Source organism: Cygnus atratus, chromosome 5, assembly GCF_013377495.2.
Source record: "Cygnus atratus isolate AKBS03 ecotype Queensland, Australia chromosome 5, CAtr_DNAZoo_HiC_assembly, whole genome shotgun sequence".
Classification (NCBI taxonomy): domain Eukaryota; kingdom Metazoa; phylum Chordata; class Aves; order Anseriformes; family Anatidae; genus Cygnus; species Cygnus atratus.
In genome coordinates, this window is record NC_066366.1 from 9,922,603 (window position 1) to 9,941,114 (window position 18,512).

At 36.8% G+C, this 18,512-nt stretch overlaps 1 protein-coding gene across 5 annotated transcripts in view; it reads right to left on the bottom strand.

Annotated features, from left to right (window-relative positions):
* Positions 1-18,512, bottom strand: part of GAS2 (growth arrest specific 2) — a 99,610-nt gene that overhangs the window by 49,804 nt on the left and 31,294 nt on the right. For all 5 annotated transcript variants that reach the window (XM_035550228.2, XM_035550225.2, XM_035550227.2 and 2 more), the window contains exon 4: positions 7,536-7,677. In XM_035550228.2, the coding sequence (XP_035406121.1) occupies positions 7,536-7,677 (142 nt within the window). The remainder of the gene's footprint in view (positions 1-7,535; positions 7,678-18,512) is intronic.

Here is an 18,512-nt window from a genome sequence, read left to right on the forward strand (position 1 = left end):
ACAGAATGCAACGAGCAACATTTCTTTCTCTTGCTGTTTTAGTTTTACATATGGAAGTTGCAAATTCGTTGATATTTTTAAAGCAGTCTGAGACATCTGATAGAAGAGGTGGCAAAAACTATTTCAAAGACACTACACAGCATGGAATTCACTTTTTGTATTATTTGGAATCAGTATGGCACTAACAATAAAATCTGTAAGATTCCTTGTACTTCATATTAAGTTCTTACAGTAATTGTACTGCAGTTCATGGACAACTGTATACTCACATGTACACAGTTGTCTTAACATATATTCGTACAGACATATATATTGCCAATATCATTTGTGGACAACAGGCAATTCTTTCCGAGGTGATTAGTTACAAGCACAGGTTGAAATGCAACAACTGTGCATATGGTTTTCTGTTATATATCCTGTGGGAAAGGCATCCATCTTTTTCTGAATTACTTGAACCTACATTAGTATTTGCTTTTTGGAAATGGGCACCACATCTACTTTTGAGCATGACCAGTTACTCAATCCCAGATATTTTACATGGCAAACATACATTTACTATGTTTTTTTTTTGTTGTTTTTTTGTGTTTTTTTTTTTTTTGAAACTGAAGCAATTTATATGCAGTTAGACATGGTAAGCACTGAAAGCTGAAAATGATGTTTTGAAACCATCTGCATTGTACGTATAGCCACATACATCATTCACTGCACATCATTTGAAGTCTACAGCATGACTCATTTCCACACCAGTGCTACTGTATGGTGTGAAGAACTGAAGAAAAAAACAACTGTGGAGATCTCTCTAACATTCCTGTGAGGCAAGTATAATTATCTCCATCTGATACACGGAATTAATGTACATGCATTAGAAATAAAAATGCACACTAATTTAAGTGTTATTTAAAGAGACATACTGCCTGATCTACAGGGTACTTTCATGTTTCCTAGCATTACATTTTTTATGAAAGCAAAGCCAACACATCACAGTGATCCCATTACAAGGTCTGGTATGGTTCATACCGCTGCCATAGTCACTTGTCAAATGCTATTCAGTAGCAACATCCAAAAGCTGTCTTTCAACATCTTATATTATTCTCCAAACATCAGCATCTTCAGATTTTTGCAACAAGTGAGGCATGTGAGGAGAAGAACTACTAGTAACAGTTTCCTTCACTTCCTGAACCAATCACTACCAATACATGGCCGGAGCAAGGTCCATTCCAAAGGGAGCACAGCTCTTGTAGGGAAAAGATAGACCATGACCACATGAAGAGTTGATAGATATATCAAACAGTTAAAATAATTAAAGTGGTAGAGCCAGCCTTAATTATAGCTTAAGTACTTCACTTTGCATCAACACAATTTTTGTATGCCATTTTGTATGCCATACATTTTGTATGCCTGCAAATAGGAAATGTAAATGTAGAGGCCACACATGCTACATAGATCTACTGCAGAAGAAGGGAAATAGCTGCCTTGCCAGAGAATCTTCCTGTTATTTGCTTGACAAGAAAGCAGTGTGAAGATTTACCAATAGTGCATTAAGTCCACCTTATTTTAGATGTCCTGACAATTACAAGGCCTTTTGCTTTCCATCTCATTTATTTCAAATCCTTATCTGTTGTCATTGCCTGCATCTTTTCCAGCTATTGCCAGCCATTTTTTTGCTCAACAATGCTTTCTTTTCAGCTCCTAACAAACTTCTATCCCTGCCACTCTCTAGTTCTATCTTCTTTCTCCACACTGCCCCCATTTTTTTGCTGCCCATGTCTCCTATTACAGGCTCTCCTCTTCCATTCACTCACTCCTTTTTCTCTTTCCTTATGTTTCATTTCCTTCCTACCTGCTTTTCACCACATTTCTACATCTCCCACCTCTCCCTTCCCCAGTGCCCAGACCCTAGCAGGAAAAGCCAGAGAGCAGAGGAGGAACAGCCACTGCTTTGAAGTGCTGGTCACCCCTGGGGCTGTGAGATGACAGCATGCACCCTACACATGGACAGCACATGGCTGCTGAGCACACTTAAACTAAGAGTGTTCAGAATAAGAAACATGAGATATGATTACTTATTTTTAATTAAAATTTGCAGAATGTACATCCATGATACAGGAACAAAGCCTTGGCTCCTAACATTTTAAAAGCCATTTTTAGCAGAGTCAGGGTGGTGTTATTTTTTTTTTTTTCATATATAATATATATGCACATATATATAGCTATATATTTTATATCTCAGACAGCTGAATAAAAAAAAAAAAAAAAAGTATGTGATTTATTCTTCTAAAGCATTTCCTAGCTCACTAGACATGAAGAGATAGAGGTTTAATATTAGTCATCATACCCTTCCAATTACCATCATAATTCACACAAGCCTAGGGAAGATTTTTGAGAAGGTTCATCCTTCTTTGTATTGTCTTCCACTTCTTCCTTAAACACTTTTTTTTCCTTCAGATTCTACAGTAGTTTGTTTTGTGTTTTAATGTTGCTTAGACAACACCTCATCTGTTGAACTGATCCCAATATATCCTTTCTTGTGCATCAAAAAGAAGTACGCTATGACATACTTAATCAAGGATTTGGGTTCTCTGAATGGAACTATATAGCAGAAGTATAGAATAGCTTGCATTGGAAGGGACTTAAAAGATCATCTAGTCCCAAACCCGTGGATGCCACCCACTAGATCAGGTTGCCCAGGGCCTCATCCAGCCTGGCCTTGAACACCTCCAAGGACAGGGTATCCACAGCTTCTCTGGGCAACCTGTTCCAGGGTCTCACCACCCTGAGTGAACAATTTCCTCTTAACATTACATCTAAATCTCTCCTCTTTTAGCTTAAAACCATTCCCCCTTGTCCTATCATTACCTGCCCGAGTAAAAATTTCCTCTTCATCTTTTTTATAAGCCTCCTTTAAAGTTCTGAAAGGCTACAATGAGGTCTGCCTGAAGCCTTCCATCCTTCTTTCAGTTACAGAAGTCTCAAAACAATTAAAGTTGCACACAATAGATCTATAAATAGTACAGAACTAATCTAGAATCAATCTAGATATCATCTAAACTGTAACAATTTACTAGAATTATGATGATAATCCAATGGTAATAACACTGCCTGGATGCTTCTATAGTCCTCAAAACAGAACATATTCAACAATAGAATGAGTTGTTTAGTAAAATGCTGTGAAAGATGGGACGTAGCCTTATTCTGATGCAACTACACATAAAATTCCATGTGCTACTGTAAGATGGCAATATGTCACTCAAAGAATGGTCAAAATATGCTTCCCTTTTTCAATAGAAAGATTAAATTAGAGTAAATCAATCAAAAAAAGGAAACCATTTGCCACTACGCATTAAATATTTTTAAGCAGTTATTTCAGTATTATGTGTTTCTGTTTTTTGTTTTGTTTTTAATTGGAAAAGCAGTATTAGAATAGAGGTCAGAGGTGTTTGTGTCTCTGTCTATTATTTCCACTAAAGCACTATATGCTTTTGTTTATGGAACCTGTTAAGTAAACTCTAATCAATAAATTGCATCAAAACAAGTCCATGTCACACACTGTGTACACACACACACACACAGAGTAACAGAATATACAAGCATAAAACATTACTACAACAATATCCAACAATTCCCAAAATGAACAACACACAGCATGCTGGCACACTCAGTAGCAAACCGTTTTCTTGCTGGGTAGACTCTTTATCACAGAAGAGACGCAGAATATTCATTGGTTCCAAATCCTATAATCATCCAACAACACTACATTACCAACGATGAGTTCATAACTTCATCTTTAAGTTCAGTTAACTGAAGCAATCGTAGAAAATCTTACCATTCTTACTATTTGGCCAAGAGTTTTTCTTCGAGTATTACACTCTTCAGGCTTGAGCACCATAATTACAAGAATCTCCATCAAGAATGCTTCCATAAACTGAAATATCATAGCTGTGTGGATCTGCTGCCCTAAAAACCTACAAAGGGGAACTTACAAAATATACATGACACATGGAAACAGAGGAGTTACAGACGGTATTACATTTCTTAGACTGCAAAGAGTGCATTGTGTTCCAAGTTCTAGATAAAGGATAAATTTTGACCTGTGATATAACTGAGAACCCCATTCGAAGACGATCATCATCTGATCAAATTGTGAGATGCAAAGTTTGACTTCAGATAATCATTTGCCCTACCAATAAAGCTAATTCCTTCTTTAAATACACTAACAACAACAACAACAAAATAATAATTGTTAAAAACAGTTTTAATTAATCAACGAATGCAGGGAGCATGCAAAATTTCCCTCTATCTTGCAGCATTTAAGAATATCCCTACATACAGTGTTGCTACATTTGTTAAAGATGATAATTTTTTGAGTGGCTCATAGAAGCAGGCACACCATCCATGTTTTCTTGTCAGAGCCATCAACTCTGGTACTTTTCTGCCATGTCTCTCCATGAAGTGCAAAGGGCAAAACATGTATAGATTGCTACCATTCAGCTCTGGTAGCATTATAAGTAATTACAGAAAAGCTACATTTTGAATTTGATGTTTGTTTTTATCTATCATATTACTGACTACTAACTTAGTATGAACTTTGTAAAAACAAACCATTATAAAAGCAGGATATGTTTAAGGCCTCATTTTTGGGAGTTAATTATTTTCCTGACAGGGTATTTATCAGAATTGATCTATTTATCACCACTTATTATTAGAATCCTATCACAAAGATTTTGAATACCAAAATCCTAACTTCAATGCAAACACAGAAAAATGTAATTAAGTAAATCACCATTATCTACCAGAGATATCCATGTATCCATGTATATCAGAGTATACCTACAAAATCCAAACTACCACCAATTTATTCTTATCTGAATAAGACACCATTTTCTACTGGCTTCCAAAGTCAGCGCTGGTAGTGCCCAGGCAGAAGGGAAATCTGTGCACTTGTCCACAAATAATGGACAAAGACACAAAGTGACACGGGTAGGTTTACTCACCTGCTTGTCTGGATCCACCCTAGAATTTTAAAACATTGCAGAGCCTAGACTCTAGGAACACTCAAGATTCCCATCAACATCTCTTGCCTGCAAGCTTTAGAGGTATGGGCTGCACCTATTTGCTATACCACCTGTTTCCCACTGTTCTAACTCCATATGAAGGAACACCTTTGTATAACCTTCATCTAAGCACCAAAAACATGGCAGTGTTGGATGCATGCGTGTGTGGTTAGTCTTGCGTGATTTCAAAGATCTTGGGAATATTTTCTGTGATACATAAAGAAAAAAACATTATGTGCATCTAGAAGCATTTGCATACCATAAGGCAGGCCGAACAGAGTGAAAAAGGAGAATAAAAATCAAGGCAAGCAAGAACATTAAAACAGTAAGGTTCCTCAATATAGGCAGAAAATATTTGCTTTATTACACAGGCTTTCATGTTTCAGTACAGTTTATTAGCCATGGGGGGGAGGGAGAAAACAAAAATTAGTTACCTTTGTAAACACCATTTCACCAGGGTTATTTATTTTCAGGAACATAGCAAACTTTTGTGAGGCAATGCGAACACTTACACATCAATCTCACACATTCCTCACCGCTTTGAATAGAACCTTTTATGCTACTTACCTGTGCTGAATTTTTATTTTCTGTGCAAGAGAAAATGTGATTTGAGTGACAGAGAAACATAAATCCTTTCGATTGGTAACTGTTATGAATCATCATTATTTCTAATGTAGTAGTACTGAAAGACCTCAAACAAAATCAAAACTTTTCCTAGTTCCACCTCAAGCTGAGGGACAATAGTAGCTTCTATTTTTATCTTGTTTGGAAACAGCACGGTCACCATTACCCTGTCAATTTTAGAAAAATAGGTCAAGTTCTTATTATCAAGTTCTAAACCTATTTACAGCACTATAAGTCTTTTCAACATATACTTTGCATACACAGTAACACTCAGAGAACAGAACCTGATTTTCAATCAGTGAGTGAAGTCAGCCAGTAATCAAACAAACCTAATAGAGCCACATCTGGCTTATGTATTTGAGTACAGTTCACTTCAGTTTTCTGAAAGCAGAAGTCATCTTTAACACCAAATTTCCAGCTGTGTTTGCACTCCATATTATACTGTGGCTAGCAAAGCACTGTATATGTCTAAAAGTATATGTAAGAATTAATTTATACAGGGAATGATGTTATCTCAGCTATGCTGATTTCACCTCTAAATAAGATCTCATTTCTTAACAAGGCAGGAGGAAACTGTAGACACACTTTCAACTACACAGTTAACCTGTTATTGGAACAATGTCAGACTGCTGAGTTCATCATCGCAGAAGAAAGTCTATATTCATTTAGGTATTGGCTTAACCAGAGGCGGCTCTGCTAATCTCAAGCCATTGAAGGTCTGTGTTTCCTTTCTTCTGGAGTTTGCAATTTTCTTTGTTCTAGGAAATGTCCAACTTCTCCACCATTTCAAAACTTTGAAAATATGGTTATTGTTCATCTTATACTCGATTTACTGTGTGCAAGAAAAAATTCATCCTGAGGATTTATCTAACAAAATAGAGACAATATATATATCTTAGTACTGTTTGTCAACTTTATGATACTAATTTCTTCTCTACCAAGCAACTTCATTTCATTTAATAACTCTCACATGATAAAAGGACGAATGAAAAAAAATGTTTCAGAAATAGTTGTGCTAGAAGACCAAGACTGTAAAAGAAGGGGAATAGATCAATTGCAACACAGGTAAGAACTCCAGACAAAGCTTCTTGTTACAGTAAAGTGTGTTCATTTATCCTCCACAGAAATTGAGTTGTCTATCATCACAACTGCTTTATAATTTTATCTGAGTTCAGACAATAAGCACAGATTTGACTCTCTATTTCATGATACGTGTCTGAAACAAAACATTGAGGTAACTATGCCCTGAGTTTCCCTTTGAAGAGAGGAGTTAAAATCATGAAGAATATATAAAGAATATATACTGATACAACAGTGGTTTTCTAAATGGTCCAATTCTTTTGATAGAGCACCCTGAAGCACTGATAATTCTTTTCCAGAGCTGCCCAAGTGAATCAGGTGAAAAAAGATCCAGTATAGGACATGAAGAACAAAATCATATTTTCTTGCATCCTGAACAACACGCTGAATCTGCACTAACAGGTAAATATCAGAAACAAAAACTGAGAATGCACTCATATCCTACTCTCCCAGAACAGAACAGGACTATCCTATTCGCTGAACTAAGCAACAACATTCCACGAACAGAAAAGCAAGTGTGTATCATGAAAAATCATTTGCGTGCAAGAAATCATTTTAAGATTTTTGTCTTATACAAGCTCCTCTCAAAATTGACTTAAATGAATTTTAAGTTATGTGTACTTCATTTGTTTATGCTTCAGATAAGGGGCAGAATCTACGCAGATAGAGGTCAGTTTCAGAGTCAGGATCTATTAAAAGAGCCATTCTCTCAAGGCAAAAAAAAAAAAAAAAAAAAAGAGTGCTTTATAGTTACCAACTATTATGTAAATAAATACATACCCAAACCTTCCGATTCAAACAGGCAGGTATCATCCACCCCTACATCTCTGCACCAGGATAAGAAATTTGCTGTGTTGTCTCGTGCAAAAAAAGACCCTGAAGCAGCATTGGCTTTGCATGGAATCTTCCGTACTGGTAAGGTCTGAAAAACACAAGTTCTCCATTTAGATAATTAATACCTGCCACCTAATATAATACCCAAATATTCTGAAATCAATATGCCACCAACATTTTCCTCTGTCCATTTCATTCTTTGTTGGGAATTTAATAGCACAAAGTGGTCAACCACAGAGACTCTTCAAAAGCATAGTAATTGGACATGTGACGTGAAGTTCAGATCAGAATCAGTATTAACAACTTCTTTCAAAAAAAAAAGTTATTATTAGCAACTACAGCTTTGAGATTTAATGTTTGGTCCAGTTCACTCAATTAAAAAAGAAGAAAACCAAAATTTTGTAAAGAGAGATTTTATACTGAGAACTTTCCCAACTTTCCCAAAATTAAGGGCAACTTTAGGTCTAGTTTCAAATCTCCATGTTAGAAGAGTTTTTAAGATTTCCCCATAGCTTGGTAATGAGCGTAAAATTGTAGGTCTTGAGGACTGAAGACTGCAAATAAGTAAGAAATGCTACTGTTCCCAACACCACGCTAGCCCCCTGTGCGCAACCCAGAAATCTAGCCTAGCAGTTACAAGATTAAGGTCTAACAGGGCCAGACTCTCATTGTACCAGAGCAGGTCTATCTACATAACTTTGCAGCAGAGGAGCCACTACTGGTATAGCATATCAATACCTGAACCCAACAGTAATTATTACAGCAAACTTCTTGCTCACGTTGGTAATTTTACTGAGATGCATACAAAGAATACTTCAGCATTTAGTTCTCATTTAAGGTTTCTTTTCCAAAAAATGAAAAATAGATGTCATCCACAGGGAAACAAAGAAAGAATGATATATTAATACTACATAGCTTTAGAAATCATCAAACCATGGAGCAATTCAGACTCCATGCTGATTTTAATGTGCTGCTTTTCTATTACGCTGATTTATGAAATACTTTCTTCTGTTCTGGAGTCAGTAGTTACAAAATGGCAAGCGAGCAAAGAGGTAACAAACTGAAAATGGTTTATCTGCTAGTTCCTGTATCTATATCCAAATCTTAGTTTGAATGGTCCCAAGTAATTCTTGGAAACGTAGAGAGGGAAGACGGACACGGGAGCAGGCTACCTTTGTCAAGAGCTGCTGGTAGCATACTTATGTCAGTATCTAAAGAGTATTTAGAACGAATTGATACATGATTTTCAGTTTGAGGTCTGATTGCAGCAGTGTAATTACAGAATACATACGCAGACACAGAACTAGTCATCTCCATGTACGTGATAACCAAGTAAAGTACAAATAGAATGGCTACCAGAATAAACAGCATTCCAATTAACTTATCATTATGTCAGTGTGAGCTTAGAAGTTGCCCTAAACATATACACATGCTTTATAAATATTTAGGCCTATTGCTTAGTTAGCTCTGCATCTAGCCCTCAGCTCCTGAAGATTCTTATTCCAACTGCATCTTTTTACGTTTATCTACTTGCTCCACAACAATGATTATGTTTCAAAATATTTATAAAGAGATATTAATACCTTTCTACATGGTATTATCAAAACCACTGACCAGTTTTACACAAAATTTTAAAGAAAAACCCAAGCTACACCATTAATATCAAACAATTAAACTCTTTTACCACAATACCTCCACTTGGACCACAGCATCTTTATGATGCAATACACAGACATTAAATCAACTGAGCGAACAGGTCAATGTAAAGATACCAAGCAGATTATATCCAACAAATCTATGTTGGTCGGACTTTTTGAATGACTACATCCAACTTAAAGCACAAATCCTGGATGACCTTGTAACAGATTCATAGCACTGTAACAGGAACAAGATGACAGAAGCCAGTTCCAGTGTTCCTGGCACTTGCAGACTTAGGTATAAGCTACTCGAAGAGAGCATGGAAAGGAGATAAAGCTACACCTAATTTTCCTCTGAAAATATCCTTGCATTGTGAAACCCTGTCATTTCTCAGTTCACACCTCAGTTCTCATGGCTGGCTTTTCCACAGAACATCTAAGTTACTTTGTTCTCTGACTCTCCTTTGCAGCTAGTCTAGCTAGTCTTCAAGTCAAAAACTGCTCATAAGCCCTGGAACAGCTCTGAACAATGTTAGGGGTGAAATCATAAAGGGTTTCCTTCCACTCAGTTCTCCATCACCAACCCAACCAATTCCTTGCCTTTAGTGCCTTCACCCTCTCACATCCCCTAAAAAGTAACCTATATTCTTTTATGTCATGCTAACAGTATTAAATACTGTTCTGCAAGCCTGTCTTAAAGCCCTCATATTATTTCTGGAAATTTCAACTAGGAAGAAGAGAAAAAAACAAAACTATTGTGCTATATAGCTGGTGGGTGCCAGCTGGCAATCAGAGGACACCTGGGCCCTACCAACTCACTCTGCTCAGCCCAGAGCACACAGGACATGAGTCCACCTGCAGCATTGGCCCCAGAGACCAGGCTGCTCCCTGGGACAGATGCCCTCAGCAGAACAAAAGCAGCTGGAGCCAAGGAGACTGCCAGGAGAGCTGACACTGCTGCTCTTATAAGGGGCTTTTGGGGAAGGCATTGCTATACCTGACATGAGAGACAAAAAAACAGAGTTTTCTCCAGGTCTGCTGCTGCTCCCCAGTATTAACAGCATATTAAGAAATTTGCTTCTAAATGTTTTGTATCTGTTGATTTAGATAGATGACAAGACTATCTAAAGAAATGCTTTCAAGAAAAGCACTTCAGAACAGATGGTTTATGCATCAGAAATCTATGCAGTTATAGTCAGTAAATAAACCACCTAAAACCTCATTTACATAATGGGCTAACCATCAATAACACATCCATACCTTGACAACTAGGACAGACCTTTAAGTATATCAATCAACCTAACTTCACTGTGAAACATAGACATTCCTGGAACTAACAACACTCACTTTATAATTATCAAGGTTCCAGTGTCTTCTAGACACTACTTTGTTGTAGTTATTGCTACTGACAGTGAATAATAAGGGTCCAGGCACAGATCTATCATACCTAACAAAATCGGGATATTCTTTAGTTTCATAGTAACAGATAAATGTCTGATTAACAGGTGCTCTAAACAGCTCAGAAGTGAAAAATGCCCAAATGCAAAAACAAAACATGTACTGGTACTGACTACAGAAGGGAAAAACCTACATTATTGAAGGGGAAAAATGCACAAACAAACAAAAAAACACACGCACACAACTAGCAGTCATTTCTGGAATAAATACTACACAGACAAATATCCCTGGCATTGCATGATCTCACTACCATATAGCATTCTATATTTCATCCCTTTTCCCACAGCATTAGGGTCCTGATGAATAGAACAGCAAAAACCTCCTCTGTATTCAACAACAGCACAATCAGGTTGATCATAGAAATCATAGGGAAATACTCATATTTTCTTATCACCTAATAAATTTGCCTACCACCTTTTAAATAGAAGTCTACTTTTTCAATATTTCCAAAACTCTCACTGTAACATTCAACCTATAGCATGTGAAAGCTCTTATTTAGGAAAGGTTTCATGCACAAGTATTCTTTGCCGATTTGTATAAATGGCCTGAATATCTCAGAAGTGCTTTCTAGCAGATCATTCTGAAGTAATTAGCTTTCCATATGGCAAAAGTGACTTTTGTTGACATAGTATAGTATAACCACAGTTGCTTTGAAACAGCAGTGGCTGCAATTACTCCTATCGAATATCATGAAAACAGTTCCCCAGTTACACTCCTTTTACAATCTTGTCTTGTTGATGTGCATGCATGTGGTTTAATGCAGGATGTGAAAGTGTGAGTGAAACATATGACGCAATCCTGGAAAAATGCTGTCAGGTTCACTTCTAAACCCAAAAGGGACTCTGTACACTGATGCTCTGGAACCACATGGAAAAAAATATATTTTTAAACTGTTTTTCCAAAATGAGAGTCCACAAATACATGTTAAAAAACAACAACAACATTTTTAATAGCAGATTTGTGTCACATTTTGAAGACTCAAAATCATACCTCCTCTTTGAATAAGGGATTTCACAACTTTTTGAAGTGTCACTCTCCCTTGGGTACAAGGAAGAAGATAAGCAATTTTGTTTGTTATGGAAGACAGTTACAGTTAGCGAGGCACTCACAGGAAAAAATTACTGTTATCACCTGGTGAACCATAGTAACCAAAATGGGGGGAATACACTATGGAGAATGCAGTACCTGACTGTAGCGGCGTATCTCAGGTAACCATATAGTGTTACACACGAATAAATTCCTAGAGAAATTCTAGTATATCTCAACACAGATCTGTTTCATAACTTTTTACAAATTTGCCTTTAACCCTGCTACTGGCCACAGAGATATTCTTTTCCTTTTTAAATTCTTCCTTAATTCTGCTTTGTTAGTCTTAGAAATGCCCATCTGCCCCTTAAACTCTGAAATAGCTCTTAGACTAGGGAATACAAAAACAGAAGTTTTGCCACAGCCTGCTTTGTTAATATGATTTGCTTTTCCCCTTGTCCTTTATTAAATTGTTGAACATAAGTGAACTAAAGCTCATGCTACAAGAACTTACTCTTGTTGAGCTACTACAATTCACCTCATTATAATATATCTAGCTGCCTGTCATTTATTCAGTTGCTATTCTTAGTTCTTCAGAAACTCGAACCTAAAAGATTTCAGATCCCATTATAATTCACAATATTGGCATCCCAGACTTTCACTTCAGAAATGAAAGTTTACCTTAGACTGCTTTACAGTGCCAAGATTCAGATCTAGTGAATAGCAATGAAGTATACGCAAGTATGAACTGAATGATGAATAAACTAAAGTAATTCCTGCAACCTTAAGTAACTTTTCAGCTGGACCCTTTGTGTGTATTTTTTTCTTCCCCTTCTTACTTCATTTACTCTGGTAGAAACCATCTTCAAAGTATAACTATTGGAACAACAAATGAAAATAACTTACTAAATCCACAAATTGGATACAAATAACTCTGAATATGGAAATACATACCTGAAATTAGAAAATGAAACCTCTCCCATGTCAAAAACAAAGAAAAAAAAATTTACAACATCCTCCAGCCCTTCCAAATATACAAGATAAAGTCAAAATACAGGAAAATTTTACAAATAAAAACTTAACATAGAAATTTTCAAGACTTAGGAGTTTAAAGAGTTGACAGTTTAAATATTATATGTTAACCAGATCCTTACCCTATGTAAGCAATGTAGAGGTCATCAAATTCCAAAAAACACACCTTATCCACATCCTAGATTTTAAGAAAACATTTGGGATTGCTTTGGAATACCCAACCAATTTATGATACGACAACAGAAATAATTAACATTACTAGGGCTTTATATAAAGGTACAGAGTACAGCATTAAAATAAATTCAAACCTAAGTTTAGCCATGGTGTTAGTCAAACATATTCTCTCATTTCTTCCATGTAGCATTAGCTTTAACTTCTTAAGAAGAAAGTGTAGATGAAGAATAAACATTCTAACAACAATATAGTTTTAAAAGCTAAGACTTTGTTTATGGCTTTGTTATTCCAAGAGCTCTGTCCAAGATACAGCTCACTGTTCATGTAGCAAGAGATGAGAACACTGATTCACATCCAAAAAAGATGGGGTTAAAAAAAAAGTTATGAAAATCTAATCTAACAAATGCACAGCAACTCCTACTTCTAGCAGTGCCTTAGAAAACCAAAGAATAAAAGAGATTACTAAACCCACACATAACGCACCAGTTAACTCGGATACCCAGATGTAAATAATATCAAAAAGTAGTATGACAGAAGCTTCATTCACCAGTTAAAGTTAGTTAAATAATTAGATGTGATTAAAGTTTAGTCAAGGGGTATTTCCTTTTTAACATATGGAGGCAAAATCATGACGTGCCAGAAAAAGCACTATCTAATTGAAAGCAAAAGCCTCAGTAAAATATGACATGGAATTAAGTGTCTGTTAAAATTCAAGAGCTATTCAGCAACTGAATTATCTGGGAAAAAAAAATGGAAACAGAAACCAAAGGAGGAAATAAGTAGCCTTCTCCCAGCATGTCCCGTACACGGCATGGTTATTGGGTGGCTGGATAACACACTGCGACCAACAGCCTGAACCCTTCCCTTGAAGAGCAGGTGAGACCACCCTTATGAAAACCAACAACAAAAAGCCCACATAAACAGATGTCAGACCCTGCTCCTGCCTGCTCAATTTGTGTAATTGAGGCAGGGATTAAGTCACCGGAGTCCAATGGCTTGGGGAGGTCTATAAATTGTCTTTCAAAGTTTCCTGACATCTAACCGTATAATGTACCTAAGCCTACTGACAAGTTCACTTTTCTCAATTATCTCTCAGAGATCATTTAGAATTAACTGACAAACTTCAAAGATACACACACCACAAATTAAAAAACGTGACTTCTATTTATGCTCTGAAAATGCCAACAGGCCAGAAGCAAAAACCGAAGGGGAGGTATTGTTTGGTTTTATTATGCTATAAAATAATTCCTAAGAAACTGCAACCTAAATAGGAAAAAAAAAAAATTAGTAACATTTTATAAAAAAATTAAGACAGAGACTAAGGTATGTCATGGCAAAGCCTTGGCTTTATGAGTTCATCGCCATTCAATAAGTATTGTGAAAACTGCCTTTAGACCTTAGGTTTCCAGAATTCATGTTTTGACTGGCGTTTTTTCAAATTGGCATTTCATAATAGGCTTCTTAGGTATCTGATGAGAACAAAAAGGGGCAATTCTCACACTCGCCCTTCCAGAAGATATCTACAGCTAATGTTTGATAGACTATTTGAAACTTTTTTCCCCACTGCAATTGCGAAAGCCAGAGCTGAATTAACATACAGTTAGTTGACCAAGTTAAACTATCCCAGCTTCTAAATTTCCCTCATTTATATGTAATTTAATGGGAACCATAGGAGGACTACATTTGTGTAAGCTGTTTGTGGTTATTTCATTATCATGCAACAGGGCCTGTGAATGAACTGCAACTGCATGTATAAGCTGATTTTTTTCCGTGGAATATAACTTGCTCAAATATGAATGCACTTTGACAGCACACATTTTAAAAGACATCTTATTAACCCATGACCATCCCTTATCAAATATCACATTCTTGAAGCGTAGATGATTCTCTTGAATATGAAAAATATTAAATTTTGGCAAAAACAACATATTTTAGTCTCAGAAATTTCAAAGTCACTTTTTCCCCTTAATCATTGTAGAAGAATCCAAGCCAAGGTCAGGACAATGCTTAGAAAATTTGAGTCTGGATAGCTCAAGTCCATCAGAACACATTATAGGTTTAAAATTTTCATATTGAAGGATGTTTCCATATTTTCACTTAGAGTGTGGTGTAATGCAGTTCAAACAACCAACATATTTCTTCGACCTATGGAATTATAGGGGATAACATCTCACTGGCAACCTGAATAACCAGTAACCAGTCATTCAAATCCCTAGATGTAATTATTACTGTGCTGGGTATACTGTTGTGTCATGCCTCTTCTTCCTTTTCTCTCCACAATCAATCTCACGCTTTGTGATCCTTTGAAGTGCAAGGTGGGGATGGGGCATGGGGAGCTTTCCCAGCCCTTTCTGTAAGATTAGTTCCAAATGGTGCTTTACCTAACACGAGCCAAGTGTCAAGGAAGACCATGATAAAGATCACCCAGTCTAAAGGAAGACAGATTTATTTTTTTCAGATGCTTTATCTGTTCACTTTCTGGATTTCCAGATGCATAACAAAAATACAATTTTTATGCAAATGCTGAAAACATTGAGAAATAATTTTACACATAGCTCACTGCAGGTAAGTCTGACTCTCCAAAGTCCTTCATGATCATTTTAAAGAAAAATTAGGTCTTTGCCTTTATGATAAAGACTGATTTTCTGCAAGTTCTCCAATTAGAAACCACAAGGAAACTGCTAGAGCCCTGGGAATTCTACACTGGCGTAGAATTTAAAAGTGTCCGTGATTTGAAAAACATGTTGGAATGTTAATCTACACAGCCAAATTTCCAAACCAGCCTTAACTCACTCTCTAAGGTTGTGAACAAAGCTTTACTTTATACTTGAAGCATTTGGGGCCAATTTACATACACGTGCCCAAGTGGGAATACATGCTTATAAAAATAAACAAATTCAACATAATTATGATATCTATAAATTGGAGTCTAAACTTGAAAATGACTAATGTTTTTCCCCTTCTGCATTGCAGTCTTAACATGTGGCACTATATTCACAAGTACCATTTCAGAAATGTTTGCTCCTTTTATAAGTACAAGACTCACTATTGGTATCAAATCCTGTAGTTCTTACTCATTTATTACTTCCTTCAAGCTGCTAACACTAAATCTGACTTAAGAAATGGACAATTGAGCCAAAGATAGTTTGTCTAAGTTATATTTTCTCAAAAAAAATAATAATAATAATAATGCTAAGGTGTATGCAAGTGCCTAATCTTATGCTCCTGTTCCAGACATTTCCCTAACAGTCTATACAGAAAGCCCCATAAAATATCTGTTGGAAAGTTGCAAAAATTTTTATAGGTTACCTTAGAGACTTAAAATAAATAATAATAATAATAACAGAATACATTTCACATAAGAAGCAAAATCCAGCAAATCTAAAAATGGCTGTTTATACTTTCCTTTCAAAAACTATGTCCTTCAATACTGAGGCTGGAGTAACGGTAAAATTTTAAGAAGAAAATCCAGTCTGAGCAGAGGTTTTGCGAAGAATCTAAGTATTGGTATTTCATTTAAAAACTGTGTTAACTAAATATCCCGGGGGGGGGGGGGGGGGGATTGGGAGGGGTGATAGGGGGCGGGGAGAGAGAGACATGATTTCTAGCTAAATGGTATTATTAGAAGTCAAAATTCCGTTCTCTTCTTTACCCTATTTGCAGTCTGAATCATTAGCATCTTTTCCAAAGCAGGAGCTAACAAGCCATTAGTTGCTTAAATATGCACTACTTTTTCCGTCATAGTTACAAGATGCAAATTTTGAGTATTTCTGCAAGTTCAGGAAGGGGCAGAGAGAGAGGTATGCAAGAGAATCCCTGTCTCAGGTTCACTTTCAAGAAGAGCAAGGACGGTTCAGGTGGTGATTAAATGTCCACATCTACTCCAGCTAAAAGAGAGAAGAAACCATTCTTTCCCCAGGACAGAGCATCAGCAGGAAGAATGACCTTGAAGAGACAGGATGCTTCAGAGCTCTTTCCAGTGCTGCGTAGCACTGTCCTCAACATGGTGCGTGAAGTGCACTTAAAAGCCACTATGCTGTTCAACACATTCACCTGGAAAGTGCCAGGCAGACAATCACAGAATATCCTAGGTTTGTTGAAAAATCTCCTGTTACCATGTGGTAAGAAACAGAACCCTGTGCTACCATGCAATCCTCCTGCAGGCAGGAAAACTTGAGTTGTAAGAATTATTTGCTCAAGCACATAGGGTTTGTCCACATAACCATTTGCAGGCAAATCTTCCAGTATCTGCAAGAAATCTGGTAGCAATCCAGTTGTGCATATGACCACAAGCTCAGCAAGCTATTGACATGTCTGAGAAAGGTACAAGGAATTCGCTAACAAACAGCTTTACGGTCTTGTGGAAATGATTCCTTCCAGATGGATTAGGACTCATGAGTCATTTCACAAGATTATTCTTTTCCTCTTCTAGCCACATCAGGGTGTCACTATAAAGACTAATACACAAAAAGACAATGCTGTACTTGATTTTTGTCCCTCCCGCGTAACTAAGAGCCATATCTATACTGTGTATGATTAGAAATTGGCTCCACAAGCTTTAGCTGAAAACAAATGTCTCCAGAAAGTACAAGTGTGCAGACAAGCAAATTGCTGCCACAGACCACAGAGAATCTGTTCATAGCCTGACCACATCCATGCAATTCTTGGCTCGAGCGTCAGGTTTACAGCTCGCGGAGAGCACCTGAACAGGGGCTATGAGACCACCAGACCTGCCAAGGCCGTGCAATGCTTTCCTGTGCCATGCAGCGCATACGTAGTTGCCTAAGTGGTAGCTGGGGAGGCTTTCCTGTGGACTGACAGGCTTGAGGCATCAAGCTTACAGAATACCATATTTGCTGCAAGTTCATTCCTTCTACTTGACACAGGTAACCTTGAGAAAATGAAGCCTGCAGTAAAAATATGTGTGCCACGTTGATCAGATCACGCTTTCAGTTTTGGCCATCCAGGGTATAAGAGGAGCAAGATCCATGCGCTTCAGAGGAAGATACTTCAAGGCAAAGATAGAGAGAAAAAACTGCCCAAAGAAAGTATTTATTCTTAGCCCTTTCCCTTTGAACTTGAATTACACCTTCAGGCATGGAAAAACTTAGAACCCTTCCAAATTTAAAAAAAATCAATGCAATTCTCTCTGCTGTACCTATGGATGTTCTCATAGCAAGCACGCAAATCTGATTCTGTTTAGGAATCTGGTAGCCATATTCTTAATTTAAAATACCTTGTTGTTTAATGTTCAAAAAGCGTTACTATAATTCAGAAAGACCTAATGAAAGAAAGCTATAAATGTACTGATTTTCATTGCATAACACCTAAATCATTTGAGGAAAGACTTTATTAAGGCAGGATCTTTTCTTCTTCAAGAAGAAAAATAAAGTTATCTGGTTTCACTTTATTCTTCCCCTTTCCTTTTTTGTTTCCTCCTTTGCTTTTTTTTTCTTTCCTCATTTCAGTGTGTTCCTTGGAGATTCAAATGTCATTTGCTACTTCTCAAGAGCTTCCAGGATTCTGATAATTTCTCCATTCACTTAATTCCCTTGATGCAAAAGCATAATTGAAAAGATAGAACAAGAATAAATGT